The sequence below is a fragment of the Myotis daubentonii genome, chromosome 5, assembly GCF_963259705.1.
Source record: "Myotis daubentonii chromosome 5, mMyoDau2.1, whole genome shotgun sequence".
Taxonomy (NCBI): Eukaryota; Metazoa; Chordata; class Mammalia; order Chiroptera; family Vespertilionidae; genus Myotis; species Myotis daubentonii.
Genome location: NC_081844.1, coordinates 24,818,014 through 24,840,453, shown reverse-complemented (window position 1 = coordinate 24,840,453; position 22,440 = coordinate 24,818,014). Strand labels below are relative to the sequence as shown.

Sequence of the window (22,440 nt, the reverse complement as noted above, 5' to 3'; positions counted from 1 at the left end):
AGAAGAAATTATAACTTAGCCACTGCTTTGAAATCACTTTGTTTAACCAGGTTTCATTCTCCCTGTCATCCCTTTCATTTCATAACTTCACATTTACTTAAATGTGTTCCTATGTAAGTGCATGTATATTCACAAACACTTGTGAAAAGAAAAAGGTGAATAAAACAGGTGAAGTTTCTTTGCATCTGGCACTGTGATGGTGAAGACAGAGTACAATGAAACAAATGTTTGCAGGACAACGTGCTCAGGCTTAACTTGTATGAACGAAGTTACTCAGTGTGGAAGGATGGCTCCTCATGGCGTGTGCAGCATGTATTGCTCATGTCCTGGGAGGCCTTTGTATGTTGGAAGAATACCAGAATCAGAATTAGATTGTGCCCCTTGATTTGTCAAAAATGAGATCAAAACCCAAAGTCCAAGGAAAACAATGATGCCACATAGGAAAAGTGAGAAAGGGGCTTGCCTCGTCTGCCATTAACTGTGTAAAAACCAACTGGTCAAGTAAATATAGAAGAGGCACAGAAAAATTAGTCTTCCACTGCTTGATGTTAAAAATATTCAACCTGTGTTGTTTTTGTATATTTCCTTTTGTGAATATTGGTTTGTTTTTTAGTAATGTTTTACTTTGCATAGTCAATCTGTAAGGTGTTTCATGCCATATATTTATAACTACCTGTGTCTTTTGGAGAAATTTATTTTTTCTCCTTGATTATTTTTGCTTGGCCTCAAGGGGGTGTTATTAGGGTTGGAAAGCTGCTAGAATCCAAAGATTTTGCTTCCTCGTTATCTCTCAGGGACCAGCTGAGCTCATTAGATCTCTTTTGTTCCTCATGTGCATTTTATTGCTCTCTCTCCAGCTATGTTTATTTAACCTATTGTTTATGTTTCTTTAAATACAGAACAGAAAATATGCATAGCCATATGAACCCCAAAGTGTATTTGTCCATGGAAGGCATACAATAGGATTATCTAGGTACTATATCTAAGTTCTTTTTTTAAAAAAATACTTGATATGGACAGTTTGACTTGCATCTACTCATAGCCTCCATAGTGTGGGAGTGAGGGAGAAAGACAAGGAAATAACATAGATGAAAGGACCCGGGTGCTTTGGGGTGTGTGTGTGTGTGCGTGTGTGTGTGTGTGTGTGTGTTTGCCTTGTAAATTGAGAGCAGTCCTCAGAGCAGAGGTGATTGAACTCATTTATTCCAATGTGACTCTAATATCAAGAGCAGGTAATAAGGAGGAGATCCTTTTCAATTCACTGAATGCTTTGGCAACCAGATTAATAAAGTGCAAGATTTACATAGTGTGCACAAGGCACCTTCTATGACTTGAAGTTTCAACAGCAACATGCAGGCTACCGTATTTATTAATATTCTATAACAACCATGTCTCCCCTGCTCTTTCTTACTCATTCCCCTGGATACACAGGGTCGTTTTGAGCCCTGATTTTATAAAACAACCATCTTCTCAAGGCCTTTGCACTGGCTGTTTCTTTTTCCTGGAAAGAACTTCCCCCTGAGTCTGGTGCCTGTTCTTCATTGAGGTGTCTGTTTAACTGTCACCTGTTGGCAAGTCTTGCCTAAGCTCTATAAAAAGATCACCCTCTATGCACTCTCTCCATTGAATGTGATTTACTTTTATTTATTGCATCTCCAGCATTGCATATGTGATATTATCATTTTTATTGGATTAAATTCTTTCTCCATCATTACTTTGTAGAGACTTTTATTTTTCAGCATCCCATATTGTGAACAGTGCCTGAAGCATGGTCTATAGTCAACATACAGGGTGTCCCCCCAAAATGTATATACACTTTACCAGCTGATAGCTCAATATCAAAAATAAAATTCATTTTAATAAAAACAGCTCAAACTGTTGGCACACAATTTTTTGGACACCCTATATTTACCTCAAGTGAATGAAATATATCCTCAATAAAACAGCAATATACATTATGTTTGAAGAATTGACAGTAAAAAAAGAATTTCTAATGAGAAATTGCAACCAAGATGAATTAATGGAAACCAGAAAATACACCAAATAAATTATTTTCTGATTCTAAAATATAAATATGTCATTTATGCTCAGTTACTAATGCTTGCTAATGTGAAAATTAGTTATTCATTTTTTTCTATTTTCTAGTAGTCACCTCTGACACATGGAACCAGGCAATGGTACACAAATTTCAAAATTCCTTCTTCTGGGACTTTCACAGGCACTGGAGCTACAGCCGCTCATATTTGGGCTTTTCCTCTTCATGTACCTGGTCACTGTGTTTGGAAACTTGCTCATCATCCTGGTCATCAGTTCAGATTCCCACCTCCACACACCCATGTACTTCTTCCTCTCCAACCTGTCCTTGGTAGACATCTGTTTCACCTCCACCACCATTCCAAAAATGCTGTGGAACATCCAGACACAGAGCAAAGCCATCACCTATGAAGGCTGCATCACCCAGATGTATTTTTTCATGCTCCTTGCAGATTTGGACAACTTTATTCTGACTGTGATGGCTTATGACCGGTTTGTGGCCATCTGCCACCCCCTGCACTACATGGTTATTATGAACCCCTGGCTCTGTGGACTGATGGTTCTGGTGTCCTGGATCATGAGTGTCCTGATTTCCTTGCTACATAGTTTAATGGTGCTACAGCTGTCCTTCTGCTCAGACTTGGAAATCCCCCACTTTTTCTGTGAACTCAATCAGGTGCTCCAACTTGCCTGTTCTGGCACCTTTCTTAACAACATTATAATGTATTTTACAGCTGGGCTGTTAGGTGTTGGTCCCCTTGCTGGGATCCTTTACTCTTATTCTAAGATACTTTCCTCCATATGTAGCATCCCTTCCGCTCAGGGGAAGTATAAGGCATTTTCTACCTGTGCATCGCACCTCTCAGTTGTCTCCTTATTTTATGGTACAGCCCTAGGAGTGTATCTCAGCTCTGCTGCTTCCCAAAATGCGCACTCAAGTTCAACAGCCGCAGTGATGTACACTGTGGTCACACCCATGCTGAACCCCTTCATCTACAGCCTGAGGAACAATGACATAAAGAGGGCCCTGGAAAGATTCCTTGGCAGGGAAGCTTTTCAAGGGCCAACTGTAATAGTCTGAAGAAGTGACCATGAATGAAGGATTGAAAGCCTCAGAGCCAATTTTTCTGACAAAAATAAAGCCAATCTTTGGACCATATATAATGGAAAATTCTTAACTCATGGATTAACATTAATTCCTTTAGCATAATTTATTCTCTTCTGACATATATCATTCAAGGGAATATTTCTATTGTTTCCTGAAAGAACAGTCATGAATTCTACTACCTCTATGGACAAAACTACATTCGAGTACTAAGGTATTTACATAATTTTAATATAGAGGAAAATCTGAGACCATAGTCTTCATGGTGCACATCTAATCATTAAAGAATGGATATGATGTCTATGTGTAAGGGTCTTTATTCATTGGGGTGAAAAATTACCTGGAAAGTTTTATGCACTTTTTCTTAATTATTTTCCTATTTAGGCTGAAAATCTTTCAATGTGCTCCCTACAAATGTGACTCCTTCTAGTGCTCCAAGTTAAATATCTCCCCTTTTCTAAAGTTTTCCAAATCTACCAAAGAGACAATGAGTGAGAAATCTCCATATCATACAATATATGTCTGAATCAAGTTTATCTAACACATATTTTCCCCATGAGTCACATCACAGCTTTCTTGCACTTAGAGACTCTAGACAGGTTTCAGTGCTATATGTGGGGGCCAATACCAACAGTGAAATCACCAACAAGAAGAACAAAACTGTGAAACATGTGGCACTACATAGACTATGAAAACTACACATTATGGTATCAGAGCTGAAACAAGAAGGCAGAGTCTTGCCTTGTTGGACTTCAGATAAGAAGTGGCCAGTAAGCAATTCAGATCATTCTCTTCTCTGTGCATGTCTGAGAATGACCATGGAGTTCTCACCAGTATTGATTTTGGGTTAAAAATAAATGTTTGCAGGTAGGTGAGTTCTCAAATATCGAATCTGTGAATATGACAGTACAAATGCACACGCACACACACACAAATGTACAGAATTTCAAGTGTGTGTGTGTGTGTGTGTGTGTGTGTATGTGTGTGTGTGTCCATGACTCAACATAAGCAACAATGACAGGAATAGTAGGAAGCCAGTGGGGCTAGAGAAAATAGTGAGGGGACAGTGGGAGAAGATGATGGCAGGGAGGGAAAGGGCAGAACTTGTAGAGCCTTGTGGGTCACAAGCAGGTCTTTGACTTTTCTTTTGAGTGTGGTGGGAGCAGAGGTTGTCCTCTGGTCACTGTTGTGGGATCAGCCTGTGTTTGTGTGTCTCGGGGGGGGGGGGTGTGAGGGGGAGGGCCGGAGTGGAGTGGAGCTGAAAGGTCAGGGAAGAAGTGACTGAACTGTTGTAAGTAGAAGACAATGGGGCTTGTCAAGGGTAAGGCCATGGAGGAGGTGAAAAGTGGGTGGGTTCTGGATGGAGTTTGAAGTAGAACCCTCAGGGTTTGCTGATTCTGGGGTTTGGAGGTGGGAGGAGAGCCACAGAGATAGACATACAGACGACTCTAGGGTTTTCACTTGAGCACCCGGGCCACTAGAAAAAACACTGAGGCCCACTGAGGCAGAGGGAGGTGCCCAGTTCCACATGGGTCCACAGTGGCTTCATCCTCAGCCAAGGCCTGGCCCTGATGTGAGAGCTCTGGTGATTTGGATATCATGAGGGGCAGAGCCTGCTCAAAACTGGCCACCTTCTCTCATTGCCTCTCAAATACACATCCCAGTGCTCCCCCTCTGGCTCTGTTCTCTTCCTTTTAGTCTTGTTTCCAGAACTACTGCTTCCTGGAGACTCAGACCATGTGCTTCTGATTTTTTTTGCTGAAAATATATGGCATGAGCAGCCATGAAAGCCTTATGTGGAAGAGGCTGGAAGCAGGGTTAAGGATGGAGCACATTCCTCCCTCAGGGGTGGGTAGGGCTGTGTCTAGAAGCCCAGCAGAATCTCCAGGGCATCCAGGAGAAGGGAGGCATCCTCCCAGGCCAGCCCAGAATGGCTACTTCCCATGACAGCTTTCCAAGTATTGGCCCTCTGGCACCCACCCCCAGCCATGGTTCCAGCTGCTCTGACCCTCCATCTCCCAGTTCTTCCTGCACATTTCCTCCTAGGAGTCATGATTGTAACATTTGGTTTTCCTCACCCCCTCCTTCCTACACAGCCCTGTCACTCCCCGGGACCTCCTTTCCAGCGGCCACATGAGCCTGGATACCCAGGGAGTCTCAAATAGCTGCAGTAGGACCTGTGGGACCAGAGTCACAGGGCAAATGTCCAGCTTTTCCTGGCACTTTTCCTGCCCTCCTTTCCATCTGGGCATCTCTGGGTCCCTCCTGTCTCTCCATATCAAAGGTCTCAGAGGGGTCATCTTAACTCATTTGTCCTTAACTGAGCACTAACACCTGCTCTAGTTACTGCTTTTCTAGGTTATGCATCTAGACAGAGACCAATACTTGAAAGCAAGTGTTTTTAGAGGCCTTTCTGGGCCTTAATAAACCAGCCCATCCATCTCCCAATGGTTGATGAAGGAGGAACTTGTGTTCCTGTTCCTGTGTCTAGATAGGGAGACTGGAGCACAGGCAGGGGAGGTTGCTCACCCAGGGCCACACCACCAGACAGTGGCAGAGTTAGGACCTGACCTCTGACTACTCTGGTCTTCTGCTCTCATGAAAGCTGTAGACAAGATTCCAGCTTTCAATTCTGCCCAGATAAGAGAGACAGGAAATAGCAAATGAGCAAGAATATACCATTCAGTGACAAGGGCGATCAAGATCTCAAAAGAGGCGGACTGAGTGAATTCCAGTTGGGGGTGAATGATTCACTCAGACTCATAACCTAGAAAAGCTGTTATACTCCTGGTCACAATTTATTACAGGGAAAGGATACAGATTAAAATCGCAAAGAAAAAGGCACATGGGTGGGATTCAGGATACCAGGAATGAGCTTCCAGGTATCTTTTCTCAGTGCAGTCCAACCTGTCAACTCTCCCAGCAATGAATTGTGACAACCTGCACTGAGTATTTCAGGGAAACTCACCTGAGCTTTGATGTCCAGGGATTTTACTGGGAGTTTTTCACTTGGGCTTGGCTGACCACTCATGTGGCTGACATCAGCCTATTTAGAGGACAAGCTAATAGTGCATGGTGACTCAAGGCCTCCACCATGAGTCACATTGTGAGCATGACTCTGTAGTGTGTCTAAAGTCTAAGGTATGCAAGCACTGTTATCAGACAAGATACTCCAGATCCTTAAAGATGACCGACCTCCCAGGAGCAAGGCAAGGGCATCATGCAGACAGACCTTCCTTTGGAAGGTTCAAGCCCTCTAAGTTAATTATTTATGGCACAGGAGTAAATAGTGGGTCAGGAATGCATATTGAAAGAGTTCATGTTAAAGTTAGAGCTGGGATGAAGTGGGTGCTTCCCTGATCCAGCCTTCAGATGAGATTTCAGCCCAGGGCAATACCTATACAGCAGCCCATGAAAGACCATGAAGGAGGAGCCATGCAGATGTCTGGGGTGAGAGAGTTCCAGGCAGAGGGAAAAGAGAGTATAAAGATGGAACTGAGATCCCAAGAAGAGAAGAAAGGCCAAGAGGGGATGAAGGAAGGAGGTGATATTAGAAGGGCCATTTGGAATGCCTTATGGACAGGATGAACACCCCCATTTGGGGCCTGAACAACTAAGCTTCTGGTGGAACCTTATACAAAGAATGGGAAAAATCAGCGGAAAGAATCCAAGACAACCCCCGTGACCCCTGGTATCCATGTGTAATGCCCTCTTTTGAGTGTGGGCAGGCCTCATGACTCACTTCTAACAACAGATTAAGACAAAGCTGGTGAGATGTCACTTTCAATATTTGGTTACAAGGATTGAGATTTCCATCTTGCTCCCATGGCATGTGTTCTCTCTGTGTGTGTCTCTCTCTTCCTCCCTCCCACCCCTGACCCCTTTCTCTATGTCTCACTCTGGTAAAACCAGCTGCCACATTGTGAGCTGCCCTGTGGAGAGACTGAGGTGGTGAGGAGCTGAGAGCTGCCTACTGAACAGCCAGAGAGGAACTGAATCCGCCAACAACACCTGAATGGATTTGGGAATGATCTTTTCCTCTTCAAGCCCTCAGATGACACTCTGGCACCTTTAGTAACCCTGAAGCAAAGAAAGTAGAGAAACCATACCTCATTCCTTACCCTCAAAAACTTTGAAATCATAAGTATTTGCTGTTATTTTAGGCCCTTACATTTGGGGCAATTTGTTGCACAGCAATAAATCACTAACACAACAGATTTGGCCAAAGATTCAGTGGTGAGTCAGGAGTAATAGTGTTTGCCAGGTTGAAATAAAATTGTAATAGACATCTGCTTTGGGCTGTCTTCCCCAAACTGCAGAGCTTCAGAAAAGGATTAAGTGCAGGTCCGTCATTGGAAGTGTATCTTACAAAGCATGAGTAGAGGAGAGGGATGTGAGATGTAGGCAGTAAATACTGATTTTGAATGAGCACATTTCTGTGGTGGGCACCTGGGGCTCAGTCCCTTCAGGGACCTCTGAGAGTGGGTAGGACACACCCTTGAGGAGTGAGGAGGAGCTGGGGTACTGATCCACCAAAAGTGATGGAGCGTCATTCCCAGGGATGCAAACTCCTTATCAATTCTGACCTGCGGCCACATGGGCCACAGAAAGCCCCCAGGCAGAGCATCCCGAGTGTTCACCAGAGCAGGGACTACAGTGATACGAATGCGGCACAAAGATTAATTGTTCCCGTGGCCTCAGTTCTACAATGCCTTGGCACATTGCTATTACAGACCCCATCTTAATTTAACATTTTGATATTTAAATCATCACAAATGTTTCGAATTAATTTTGATTTTTTAAAAACACTTCATTTAAATAGTAGTCATCTTGACTACATGATTTCCTTGGCACCCCTTAAATTTTGTTTCACTTCTCACCATTCTCCCAGCCCTGGGGATCATGGATGAGGGCATCAGCACACATGTGAGAGGACTCAAGTGTCAGCTGCCACATCTGAGTCAGGGTGGGCTCAGTTCTGCTCTAGTAACAAGCAAACGCCAAGTGTCCATGGTTTAATGCATCAGAGATTTTCCTTCTTACCTTGTTACTATTTGCACACAAAGGAAAAGAAAACAGTGCGTGGCCACTCTAGGTCTCCTGCCATGGGTTTTTTTCTTGTTTGGTTTTATAAATATACTTTTATTGATTTCAGAGAGGAAAGGAGAGGGGAGAAAGATAGAAACATCAATGATGAGAGAGAATCATTGATAGGCTGAGACCTGCACGCACCCTATTGGGAATGGAGTTTGCATCCTGGGCATGTGCCCTTGACTGGAATAGAACCTAAGACCCTTCAGTCCACAGGCAGAAGCTCTATCCACTGAGCCAAACCAGCTAGGGCTGGATTTTTCCTTAATGTGGTGAAATACAGGTAACTTAAAAGTTACCATCTAACCATTATTTAAATTGACAGTTCAATGCATTAAGTACATTTACATGCAACCATCATCACCATTTATCTCCAGACTTTCTTATCTTCACAAATTGGAACTTGGTCCCCATTAAATATTCATTCCTTCTCCTCCCCCAGCCCAAGGTACCACCATTCTACTTCCTGTGTCTATGAGTTTGACTCCTCTAGGGACCTCATAAAAATGGAGTCACACAGTATTTATCTTTTTATGACTGGTTTATTTCACTCAGCATAATGTCCTAAGGGGTCATCCTAAGGGGTTGTATCATGTATCAAAATTTAATTATATTAAAAAAAATTAAAGTAGTAAAAAAAAGTTACCTTTGTAACCATTTTTAAGGGTGCATGTCAGTAGTGTTAAGTAAATTCATATTGTTGTCATTGAATGTCATTGGGGTCATTTCACTCAGCATAATGTCCTAAGGGGTCATCCTAAGGGGTTGTATCATGTATCAAAATATAATTATATTAAAAAAAATTAAAGTAGTAAAAAAAAGTTACCTTTGTAACCATTTTTAAGGGTGCATGTTAGTAGTGTTAAGTAAATTCATATTGTTGTGCAACCAACCCCTAAACCTTTTTTTCATGTTCTTGCAAAACTGAAACCCTACACCTACTACACACTAACTAACTCCCCATCCTCCTCCTTCCATGCCTGACAACCACCATTGTATTTTCTGTTTCTATTGATTTAATTATTTCAGATATGTCATATAAGGGAAATAATGCAGTATTTGTCCTTTTTGACTGGCTTCTTTCACTCAGCATAATATCAGCAACTCTCTTCTCTCAAATAATCATTTCTCTATTGCATGTGCACATCAAATGCCATCTCCTTCCATCAGGACTCCATCCCCAACAGATACAAGTATCACATTGGAAATCATTTTGAAGATGTTAAGATTAGTTCAATAAAAAGAGAAGTAATGTCTATATGAGGATGTCAAAAAAGATAGTATCATGAAAGCAACAGCTCTCTAGCTCTGTTAATCAATGAGTTAAGTCCATGGACTCTAGATATCTGAAAGGAAAAAGTTTTACTTTTTAAGCTTAGAAATGATAAGTGGGCCAAAACCGGTTTGGCTCAGTGGATAGAGTGTTGGCCTCCGGACTGAGGAGTCCCAGGTTTGATTCCGGTCGAGGGCATGTACCTGGGTTGCGGGCACATCCCCAGTGGGAGATGTGCAGGAGGCAGCTGATCGATGTTTCTCTCTCTTTGATGTTTCTAACTCTCTATCTTTCTCCTTTCCTCCCTGTAAAAAAATCAATAAAATATATTTTAAAAAAAAAGAAATGATAAGTGGGAGGCAAGCTGCAGAGGGGTGATGCTTATATTTGGAAGGGCCTGACCTTCTAGAGTAGAACTTCCGCATCTGGTCATTAAACATATTTTTACTATCTCTCTGTCTTCTCTAAGATCATTGAGCTGTTGAGGGCAGGTGAAGAAATAAAGCTTAACTGAATTAAAATTTACCCAGTAGTCTATTTGCAGATGTGGCCCCATTCTTTTCTTTTTCCACGCCTTTGTCCATGTGATTGTGAGCTTCTCCCATACAGAGGTGTAGTCTTTTTCTCCGCCTTTCAATCTGGGTGGGAGTTAAGATTTTTTCTTTGTTTTGTTAAAAAAAATATATGGTGTAATTGATAGTGTGTTTTACCAGGCCTTGGGGTATTTCCACTGCTCTCACTCAGAACCCTGGCTGAGCCATGTGAACAAATCCAGGTGAGCCTTACAGAAAAGGAGAGGACATGGAGACAGAGCTCATTTATTCCAGCCAAGCCCTCCCTAGATCCAGTCACCATAGCTGAGCCCCTCATACATTAGAAAGGTCAGCAGAGACACCCCAGCTGATCCATAGCTGGCTGCAGACTCATGAGGAGACCAACAGAGATCAACACCTTCCCACTACACAAAGTCATTGGAAAATAAAGGAATTATATTCAACTGTTTGCTTTTAGGGTGGCTTGTTATATAACAACTAGTGGCCCAGTGCACGGATTCATGCACATTGAAAGTAAATTAATTGGCTGGTGGGTGGGACTGGGAGAGATGGGCCAGACATGCCCTGGAGCCAACCTCCTGTGGTCCCTCCCCAGCAGGCTGCACCTGGGGCAGCACTGCTAACCCTAACCATAACCCTAACCCTCCCCGGCCTGCCACACCTGGATGGTGCTGTGGCTCAAAGGGCGTCTGAGGTCACCGCAGCTTGGCAGTAAACCAGATTCAGGGCCAACAGTGCCCCAGCAACAACATAACCCATGACCGAAGGGGGAATCGTGTGGCCAAGGAATTGGGCTCCCTCCTCTCTGGTTCCGGTGCGCATCACCTGAGAACCACTGCTACCAAGTCACTGCAGCTTGGCATCTCTTGCGTGGGGTGTCCACCCCCTGGTTGTCAGTGCGCATCATACCTACCAGCTGGTCGGATGGTTGGATGGCCGCTTAGCCTTTTATATATATAGACTAGAGGTACAGTGCATGAATTCATGGGGGGGGGGTGTCCCTTAGCCCGGCCTGCACCCTCTCCAATCTGCCCTCCCCTGCATGCCTGATCACCCACAACTTCCCTCCCTTGCCAGCATCTTGTAGAGGCCATCTTGTGATGACATTGCGCAAGGCCCTCACGAGATGCCACCTATGCTTTTATTATATAGGATAGTGAATTGATCCTATAATCAAAGAGAACAGAACTGAGGGATATTATCATAATCTGCTACTTCTTACTTTTGGCATTTGTACTGAAATTTGAGGACAGCATTCACAGTGATTCTAATATTCAAATATATTCAACTGTATTTCAGATAACTATATAAAAGTGCCTCCAATGAGGTGCCTTCCAGGTAGTCAGGACAGGGTGGGAGGACATGCACGTTTGTGCAGGAAAATCTGTGATTCTTAATCACATGACTGAGCAGAATTTCCACTCCCGGGTGATGAATCCTCTTTATTTTCATTTTTTTATTTTTCACTTTGGTTATTTTGACAGGTTTCTCTTTTTCAGATTCTCTACTCACATTAACATTGCCAGGAAATAAAAACTCCCCCACACCAAAACACTATTGCAGATCTAGTACACTTAAATGTATAACTTTATTGGAAGTGCTATCAGCATAGCCTTGGCAAATAGCCCAAAACATACATTTCAGAGGTTTTTTAGAAATTGTTTGTAATGTTCATGTTTAATTCTTAGGTCAAACTGTTTTCTAATGAAGACAGCATTTGTGCTTTGTGCAAGAATGGAAACCTCAAAATAATCATCATAAAGCTTCTGGAATAATAAACTAGGTTGGTCCACAGATGTAAGATGAAATCTACATTGTTGTAATTATAAATGGTTAGAGAGGCCCAGACTAGAAGACAAGCCCAAGCCACCATTAGAAGAATGAAATATGATATGGTCGTAGAAGTATCCTTAAAGGTTTGTTTGAGCCCTCAGTCTAAATTGTGAGGATTGATCTGAATTCAGTTCAGTCTAGCCAACAGAAAGTGACTTGCAATTTTTAAATTGTATTTATTATACACACCATGTACATTATAGAAGTTTCCTTTAGTGCTACATTGTTGTACTTTTTGTCCTGGCAATTTGAGGGTGTGCAAATACCACAAAGTCATCAGTAAGAAGAGGCTGTGCTCCCTCTTCATCATAATTAGACACATCATTTGCAATCATTGTACTGAAGTCTAAAAGAAAATTCCAGGTATCTTTTGCTATTAATTGTTTATGATGTCCCAACAAAAACTAAGAATTTAAAGCTTCCATTAAGCACTAAATTCCAGTAGTAATGGCCATTTCTATGTCTAATCCTATTTGTCCTGGATTCTTTGCAAAATTAAAAGTGAACTGGTAAAAATCCTTAAATTGTGCTAATCATTTCAATCCCTGTTCCATCTTGGGTATCTGGGGTTCTGTGCTGTCACCTCCTAATTCTGTCATGCCCCACATGACCTCTTGTTTGGAGAACTTGCACTGTGTTGCTGCTCTGAATGTCCACACAATGATCATCACACTAATGCTGGCTGGATGGAGTGCCAGGTGAGCACTACTGTATACCATCTATTCCTATTTTATTTTTACCTTGAGAATCTTTGTGTCTAGTGCATAGTTGTTCTAACTTCTTCCTGTCCAATGAGCCTTTTAAACTGTCTCATATATACAGTTCAGGATTTGGAAAAAATTGGTCTGTTAGAATATCTATCTTCCAGTCATTTTGAGATGGGCAACTTACTGCTGTTTTTCCACCAGGTTGTGTGAAGTTCATAAAGTAACCATGAGTATCCTTCTGCAACAACTTAAACATGATCATGTTGTGTCCTCTGGGCCTCTTCCCTCCTCCTCCAGCTCCAGGGTGAATGGAGGATAGACGGTTCCTCTCCTGGGCTCCTGGGGTCCAGTTCATGCACAGTGCGGGGCAGCCCTTGGCGCAGCCTAGGAAGCAGCTCTAGGCTGGGGAGAGGCAGAGGGTTGAGGGCAGGTGTCAGGAGCCCCTCGTGAGTTTTCTCCTGAGGGAGGGGTCCTCTCAGGCACGTGTGACTAATCCTTTGATTATAAAGATTGAAGATATTCCTGATTTAAAGATATATATATATATATATATATATATATATATATATATATATATATATGTATGTTAGAGGCCCGGTGCACAAAAATTTGTGCACTTGGGTGGGCGGCGGGGGGGGTGTCCCTCAGCCTGGCCTGTACCCTCTCGCAGTCTGGGACCCCTCAGGGGATGACCAACTGCTGGTTTGGGCCCGCTCCCTGGGGGATTGGGCCTAAGCTGGCAATCAGGCATCCCTCTGGCAGCCTGGGAGTCCTCGGGGGATGTCCATTTGCCAGTGGAGAGCAGACCTAAGCTGCAGTCGGACATTCTTAGCATTGCTGAGGAAGCAGGAGAGGCTCCCACCACCACCGCTGTACTGGCAGCCATCAGCCTGGCTTGTGGCTGAGTAGAGCTCCTCCATGTGGGAGCTCACTGACCACCAGAGGCAGCTCCTGCATTGAGCTTCTGCCCCCTGGTGGTCAGTGTGTGTCATAGTGACCAGTCATTCCCAGTCTTTCTGCTGTTAGGGTCAGTTTGCATATTACCCTTTTACTATATATGATAGAGGCCTGGTGCACGGGTGGGGGCTGGTTTGCCCTGAAGGGTGTCCCGGATCAGGGTGGGGGTCCCGCTGGGGTGCCTGGCCAACCTGGGTGAGGTGCTGATGGCTGTTTTCAGGCTACCTGCACCCCCTTCAGGGTGGGGGTCCCCACTGGAGTGCCTGGCCAGCCTGGATGAGGGGCCGATGGCTGTTTTCAGGCGGGCCAAGCCTGCAACTGAAGCTCCCAGTGTCTCCTTTTTTTTTATTCTGGGATTTATTTACCTTCTGTAATTGAAACTTTGTTGTGTCTCCAGCTCCGAGGCCTGCTGGCTGAAATCAGGTATCTACAGTTTATTTAGCTTCTATAATTGAAACTCTGTTGCTTTCAGAGCTGTTGCTTTCAGAGCTCAGAGCTGGGCCAGGGCAGGTGGGGAACATTGGCTTCCTCCATCGCTGGGGCAACCAACCTTGACTTGCTCCAGTGATGGAGAAAGTCAAGGTTCCCCGCCTGCCATGGCCCGGCTCAGAGCCTGAAAGCAACAGCTCTGAAAGCAACTATGTTTCAATTATAGAAGCTAAAAAAACCCCAAATACCTGCTTTCAGCAGCCGAGGCCTCAAGCTGGAGCCGGCTCTCAGCTCCAGTGACAGCCTTAGAAGGTAAATAAGTCCCAGAATAAAAAAAAAGGAAAAAGAAAAAAAGGAGAGGTTGGGAGCTTTAGTCGCCCACCAGCCTGAAAATGGCCCTCAGCCCCTCACCCAGACTGGCCAGGCACCCCAGTGGGGACCCCTACCCTGAAGGGAGTGTGACCAGCTGCAGACAGCCATCAGCCCCTCATCCAGGCTGGCCAGGCACGCAAGCGGGACCCTGACCCTGATCCGGGACACCCTTCAGGGCAAACCAGCCAGCCCCCACCCATGCACCAGGCCTCTATCTTATATAGTAAAAGGGTAATATGCAAACTGACCCTAACAGCAGAAGGACTGGGAATGACTGTTCACTATGACACACACTGACTACCAGGGGGCAGACGCTTAATGCAGGAGCTGCCCTCTGGTGGTCAGAGCGCTCTCACATGGGGAGCTCTGCTCAGCCACAAGCCAGGCTGATGGCTGCCAGTACAGTGGTGATGGTGGGAACTTCTCCTGCCTCCTCAGCAGCGCTAAGGATGTCCAACTGCAGTTTAGGCCTGCTCCCCGCTGGCAAGTGGACATCCCCTGAGGGCTGCCAGGCTGCCAGAGGGATGTCTGATTGCCAGCTTAGGTCCAATCCCCCGGGAACACGCCTAAGCCAGCAAGTGGTCTACCCCTGAGGGGTCCCAGACTGCAAGAGGGCACAGGCTGGGCTGAGGGCTCCTCCCCTGAGTGCACAAATTTTTGTGCACCAGGCCTCTAGTATATATATATATATATATATATATATATATATATATATATATATGCCTCTCTCTCTCTATCTCTACATATACATATATATCTGTATATCTATATATCTATATATCTATCTATCTATGTATCTATCTATCTATCTATACTCGCGCAATAGGCCTTCCCTCCCCTGGCTGCCGGCACCAGTTTTCCTCCGGCACCCGGGACCCAGGCCTTTGGTCTGGCTGCAGCGGTGAAGCCAAGTATCTTCAGTCTTCAGTCTTCAGTCTTTGCTCTGTGCCTGTGTATGCAAATTAACCGCCATTTTGTTGGGTTAATTTGCATAGCCACTCTGATTGGCTGGTGGGCGTAGATGAGTGGCACCAATTTGCATGTTTCTCTTTTATTAGTGTAAATATCTATCTATCTATCTATCTATCTATGTATATATATATAATATATATATAATATATATATTATATATATATATATATATATTATATATATATATATATAGAGAGAGAGAGAGAGAGAGAGAGAGAGAGAGTTCACTCACTGTCCCTTTGGTAGATTTGAAAAAAAATTTAGAAAAAGAGACATATTTAATTTAGAAGAAGTCACATTTGTAGGGAGCACATTGAAAAATTTCAAACAGTAACAGGAAAATAGTTCAGAAAGAAACACAAAGAACATTCCACATAATTATTCACCCAAATGAATAAGGGACATTAAACATGGACGTCATATTCCACACTTTTTTTTATTATTATTTTACTATTGATTTTTTAGAGCGAGAGGAAGGGAGATAGAGATACAGAGACAGAGTTAGAGATAGGTAGATAGATGATAGATAGATAGATGATAGATAGATAGATGATAGATAGATAGATAGATAGATAGATAGATAGATAGATAGATAAGTAGATAGATACAGAAGCACCAATGTGAGAGCTAAACATCAATTGACTGCCTCGGGTCAGTGCCCCAAAGGGATGGAACCTAGGTATATGCTTTGACTTGGTAGTAAACACACAGCATTTTTGGTGTACAGGAGGATGTTCAACCAATTGAGCAACTGAGCCAGGACCATATTCCACACTTTAATGAGTAAATGTGCAGCATGTCAAATATTTTTTAATAGTAATAAATTGTATGGCTATTTTTTGCTTCATCATATGTAAGGTCATCTCTGACTCTAACCATATTAGATCACTCTATTTATTAAAATGTATGTATCCATTAGACTCTTCTTGGAAACATGTATTGAATAGTCAATTGTTGCCAGTGGCTAAGATAGACAAGTGGACACACAGCAGAATAACAGAATGAAGGCTATAACCCCAACCAATCACAAGATATGGTTAAGGTTGAGCCAGGAGGCCAGCTATAAAACCTACTAGCATGTTAAAGTCTACATTAACAAGAAAAGCAGTAAATGTGGTGGTATAGAAAAAAATGATGACCATATAAGTGAAAACTGTGATCCCAGATTTGCCTCTAAAATAAAATTATGCAAATGACCTTAGTAACCAAATATAGTTTTGTCCATATGGGTAGTATAATTCATGACAATTCTTTCAGGAAAACAATAGGCAAATTACTTGGAATGATATATGTCATAAGACAATAAATTACACTAAAGTAATTCATGTAAACCCATAAGATAAATGAATATTTCCAATTTCTTATAGTCCAAAGATTGGATTAATTTATATCAGACTTCTGACTCTGAGGCTTTGCACCCTGCATTCACTGGCATTTCTTCAAACTAGTACAGTTGGCCCTTGAAAAGCTTCCCTGCCAAGGAACATTTGCAGGGCCCTCTTTATGTCATTGTTCCTCAGACTGTAGATGAAGGGGTTCAGCATGGGTGTGACCACAGTGTACATCACCGAAGCTGTTACAATTGAGTGTGCATTTTGGGGAGCAGCAGAGCTGAGGTAAACTCCTAGGCCTGTACCATAAAATAAGAAGACAACTGAGAGGTGAGACGCACAGGTAGAAAATGCTTTATACTTCCCCTGAGCCGAAGGGATCCCATATATGGAGGAAATGATCTTGGAGTAAGAGTAAAGGATCCCAGCAAGGGGACCAACACCTAGCAGCCCAGCTGTAAAATACATTACAAGGTTGTTAAGAAAGGTGTCAGAGCAGGCAAGTTGGAGCACCTGATTGAGTTCACAGAAAAAGTGGGGGATTTCCAAGTCTGAGCGGAAGTGCAAACCCAACACCATTAAGCTTTCTAGCAAGGAAACCGTGGAACTCATGATCCAGGACACCAGAACCAGCAGTCCGCAGAGCTGGGGGTTCATGATGACCATGTAGTGCAGGGGGTGGCAGATGGCCACAAACCGGTCATAGGCCATCACGGTCAGGATAAAGCTGTCCAACACTGCAAAGAGCATATAAAAATACATCTGTGTGATGCAGTCTGCATAGGTTATGACTTTGCTCTGTGTCTGGATGTTCACCAGCATCTTTGGGATGGTGGTGGAGGTGAAACAGATGTCTACCAAGGACAAGTTGGAGAGGAAGAAGTACATGGGTGTGTGGAGGTGGGAGTCTGAGCTGACAGCCAGGATAATGAGCAGGTTTCCAAACACAGTGACCAGGTACATGGAGAGGAAAAGCCCAAATATGAGGGGCTGTAGCTCCAGTGCCTGTGAAAGTCCCAGAAGAAGAAATTGTGAAATTTGAGTACCATTGCCTGGTTCCATGTGTCAGAGGTGACTGCCAAAAGAAAAAGAAAAAATGAATAACTAATTTTCACATTAGCAAGCATTAATAACTGAGAATGAATGACACATTTATATTTTAGAGTCAGGAAAATAATTTCCATTTCTGTTGTGTGACCTGGTCCCCATTATGGGTATATCTATAGGCATTTCTCATTAGAATTTTCTTTTCTAAAATCAACTTGTTCTTCAAACAAAATGTATATTGCTATTTTATTGAGGATCTCTTTTATGCATTTGAAGAATATATGTGTTGACTATAGACCATGTTCTAGTCACTGTTCAGAGTATGGATGCTTAACAACAAAAATCTACAAACTAATGTTGGAGAAATAGTATAATCAAATAAAAATAATAATCATATCCAATGGTGCAACTTTTACCAAGAAAAGTAAATCACATTACATGGAGAGAGTGGTTAGAGGGTGTTCTTTTCTTTAGAGATTCGGTAAGACTTGCCTAGTTTAGCCAAGGTGTGCTGATATTGCTAAGGGTGTGAAATGCTCACAAAACAAAGATCATAGGCAATTGAAAAGGTAAAAAAATGTATTGTTGATTTGGATAAAGAAAAGCAGTTAGCTGGTGACAGCATTTAGTAGGCGATCATATGTGGAAAAGCGAATATACTGTACCCCTGGGTTGAGGGCTGACAGTGAGTAAGGGGTGGTTCAATAAATGAAGAAGTGTTTGTTTATAGATTGTACAGTACTATAGATATGTACTGTATATAAGATAGGTTAAAACAGAGAAGCATTTGGGGGTCTGGAATGAAGTAATTCAATTTATATTAGTTCTAATGGGGAAAAAATGATTCAGTTTTTAAACAATTCTCTTCTCAAATGACCTTCTGGGATGAATTTAGTTCGAGAACCAAGTTTACACTGTATTTGTGAGAGTCTCAGATGTATGGCTCTGGGATAGGGGAACACACCCACCATTTTCCCTGAAGTCTGAATGGTGCCGCCCCCTTAGGAGATATACAGAGGTCCCATCTTCCCAATTCCACCAAAAGCCCTTTCAGAGACAGTTTTTTCAGTGACTAAGTCTGATAGTAAATGGGCAAGTGTAGGCTGGACAAGGCAGATCCCAAAATGCCTTGGGAAGTTTGCTGACCTACCTTTGCTGCTATAAAGCCATCCTTGGAGAGTAGCTTGGTCCCTCCTATGCACAGTCAAGCGCAGTAGAGGCAGCCACAAAAGGGAGATTGCTTCAAGCTCAAATAGCTTGTTGAGAACCAATCATAAGCAACTTCTGACATTGACTAGCACCAAAGTACCTACTAGGAGGCCCAGAATCAACATACAAAACAGTCAGCCTCAGACAACATACGAGAAAGATACAAAGGAGATCCCAGGAGTGCAATAAACTCTGCCTAGATAAACTCCACTTTGTGTTTTTTTTTATTTCATTATTTTCTGTTTATTGCTTTGTTATTATTTTCTTTTTTTTACATCTCTTATTCTCCTCTTTCCTTTTATATTCCATTTTTTTTCTTTGACTTATTTTTCCCTTTTCTTACTTTTTCTTTCTTCTTTTTCCCCACACTGTTTTTCTTGTTATTCTTTACTAGTGTCCCAGTGCATTGATTCGTGCACATTGAAAGGAAATTAATTAGTCCCTCTGGTGCAGGAACTAATGTAGGCAGTCCCGAGTGGTGTACATTAGGTGGGACTGTGAGAGAGGGGCCAGACACACCCTGAAGCTAACCTCCCGCGGTCCCTCCATGGCTGGCTGCTCCTGAGTCAGCGCTGCAGCTCAAAGGGCATCTGTGGAGTGAGCGGGGCCCCTCTGGAAGGTGGGGTCCCTCGGCCAGGCCAAAATTGGCTCTTCGATATCCCCTGAGGGGCCCCAGAGTGCAAGAGGAATCATGAGAAATCGGGTTCCCTTCTGTTTGGTTCCAGAGTGCATCACCTGAGAACAGCTGCTGCAAATTGACCCCAGCTCAACAGCTCCTGAATTGAGCATCTGCCCCCTGGTGGTCAGTGCATATCATAGCTACTGGCTGGTAAGATGGTTGGATGGTCACTTAGCCTTTTATATATATAGATTCTTATTTTTCCCTCCCTTCTTTCCTTTCATATTATTTTTTTCTCCCCATATTTTCTCATTGTATTCTTTTATTTTTCTTCGTTTATTATTCTTGTTCTCCCTTTTCTTTGTTTTTTCTTTTGCAGTTGTTTTTATTGAGCTCCTTTGTATGTTTTTGTTTTCTTTCATGCTTTGTTTTGTTTTGTTTTGTTCAGTCAGCAACTGTGGAACAGCTCACAAGATATGGTTGTGGTTGAGCCTCACCAACAGCGAGCCTGAGGGTGGATCTCACTCACAAATGGCACAACAACCATCAAGACTCAGTTACAACAGAAGAGCTCACCCCCAACACCCTAAAAAAACACCATACAAATGACATTTCTAGAGCATCCAATTCAGGAGATAAAGGAGGCTGTACCACTGGGTCCCACAGGACATTTCCTTTGAAAGACCACCTCATGAAGACTGGGATTCATAGCATTTATATCTAATACATAGAAACAAACACAAAGAGATAGCTTTGGGAGAAAATATAAAATATCCAGGTGAAAGAAAAGGAGAAAACTCCAGAAAAAGAGCTAAATAAAATGGAGGCAAGTAATTTATGACATAGAGTTCAAAGTAGTGGATATAAGAATGCTCAAGGAGCTTAGTGAGAACTACAAGGAACATAATGGGAACTACAAGAAACTTAGTGGGAACTATATCAACATGAAAAAGGACATAGGAACCATGAATAAGAACAACACAGAAATGAAGAATACTACCTGGTGAAAGAAATAGGCTTACAAGCCCAGAAAGCACAAAGTACCCCAAACAAGTGGAACCCAAAGAGGCCCACACCAAGACACATCATAATTAAAATACCAAGGGTTAAAGACAAAGAGAGAATCTTAAAAGCAGCAAAAGAAAAGCTGTTAGTTAACTACAAAGAAGCACCCATACGACTGTCAGCTAATTTCTCAACAGAAACTTTGCTGGCCAGAAGGGAGTGGCAATACATATTCAAAGTGATAAATAGCAAGGACCTACAATCAAGATTACTCTACCCAGTAAAACTATCATTTAGAATTGAAGGTCAGATAAAGAGCTTCACAGACAAGAAAAAGCTAAAGGAGTTCATCACCACCAAACCAGTATTATATAAAATGTTGAAGGGTACTCTTTAAGAGGAGGAGGAAGAAGAAGTAGATGAAGAAGAATAGAAAAGCAATAAAAATATGAAAAACAAAATGGCAATACATATCATTAATAATTGAATCTAAAAATCAAAATAAATGATAAAGGAATCTAATGAACAAAATAAATTGATGAATAAAATAGAAACAGAGGTGCATTGGGGACAAGGAACAGACTGATGAATCTCAGAGGGAAGGGGCAGGGAGGATGCAGGAAGAGATTAACCAAAGACTTTATATGCATATATGAGTTACCTATGGATACAGACAATAGGGTGGTGAAGACCTGGGGTGGGGCAGAAATCAGGTGGGGAGGAGTAGTGGGGGGCAAACAAGAGACATCTGTAATAGTCTCAACAATAATAATAATAAAAAAAGAAATGAAGAATACCATATTTTACATTAACACATTGCAGACAGATCAAGAGAATTATTGGTTTTTCTCTTCTATGTATTGTGGCCAATCATGAGAATTATCGGCTTTTCATTGTCATTTAAAGAGAAACAGTGATAGGGGAGGCTAGGGGACTGTCTAGGGCGGGGGGATAAAATGGATACATATGTAATACCCTTTGTAATACTTTAAGCAATAAAAAAAAAAAAATAAAGAGAAACAGTCAATGGAAAAAGCATTCGTTGAAGTTAAAAATTACAAAAGGAATTAAAAGTGAATAGTTTCTTGTCATTAGTAATAAAAATAACTTTTTTATATCAATTTGATATTTTTAAAGTGCTCAGTAACCATGGATCATGACGAAGAACATGATAAAATTCTGGATATATTTGTTGACAATATATCAGATATTCCAAGTGAAAGTGATGAAAGCTTTGACAGTGGCAATGAAACAGTTATTCCTTCAAAAAGGCAAAAAATAGTAATTTCAAGTGATTCACTACAGAAACTTTATATAAAAAGAAATGCCCTACTAAAGTTTGCAAAGTATGCAAAAGTAACGGTAAAAGAAGAGAAATACGTTACATTTGCCAGCTTTGTTTAGTTCCACTTCATATTACAAATTGTTTTACAAAGTATGATACTTTAAAAAGATATTAGCTTGTAAGAACATGTAATAAATAACTTCAAAATGCAATGGGTAGTTAATTTTAAAGCATACCTTTAACATTTATGTAAAAGGTTTTTTGTACTCTTTCAATAGAAACTTATCTGGCCATTGGGTAAAGCTAGCAATAAAACTCTGGTCTGCAATGTGTTAAGAATACATGGGAAAGAATACAAATAAAGCTGGATGAAGCAGAGAAACAAAAAGAAAAAAATTAAAAATAATGAGGATAGTTTAATGAAATTTTGTGACAACTTGAAATGTAACAATATATACATCATAAAGGTAGAGAAGGAAAAGAAAGTGAAAAAAAATAGAAAACTAGTTTGAAGAAATAATGATAGAAAATTTCCCTAACCTAGTCAAGGAAAAAGTCTTACAAGTTCAGGAAGCACAGGGTCCCAATCAAGATGAATTCAAAGAGACCCACCCAAA

At 42.0% G+C, this 22,440-nt stretch overlaps 2 protein-coding genes and 2 pseudogenes across 2 annotated transcripts; 1 reads left to right on the top strand and 3 right to left on the bottom strand.

Moving 5' to 3' along the window:
- Positions 1–22,440, bottom strand: part of LOC132234517 (adhesion G protein-coupled receptor E2-like) — a 674,172-nt pseudogene that overhangs the window by 164,159 nt on the left and 487,573 nt on the right.
- Positions 2,162–3,115, top strand: LOC132234404 (olfactory receptor 7A5-like). The gene has a single exon (XM_059695395.1). The coding sequence runs from the start codon at positions 2,162–2,164 to the stop codon at positions 3,113–3,115; it is 954 nt and encodes a 317-aa protein (XP_059551378.1).
- Positions 12,109–12,814, bottom strand: LOC132234174 (DCN1-like protein 1; annotated as a pseudogene).
- LOC132234403 (olfactory receptor 7A5-like) lies at positions 16,767–17,720 on the bottom strand. The gene has a single exon (XM_059695394.1). It carries the CDS (start codon positions 17,718–17,720, stop codon positions 16,767–16,769), a length of 954 nt encoding a protein of 317 aa, XP_059551377.1.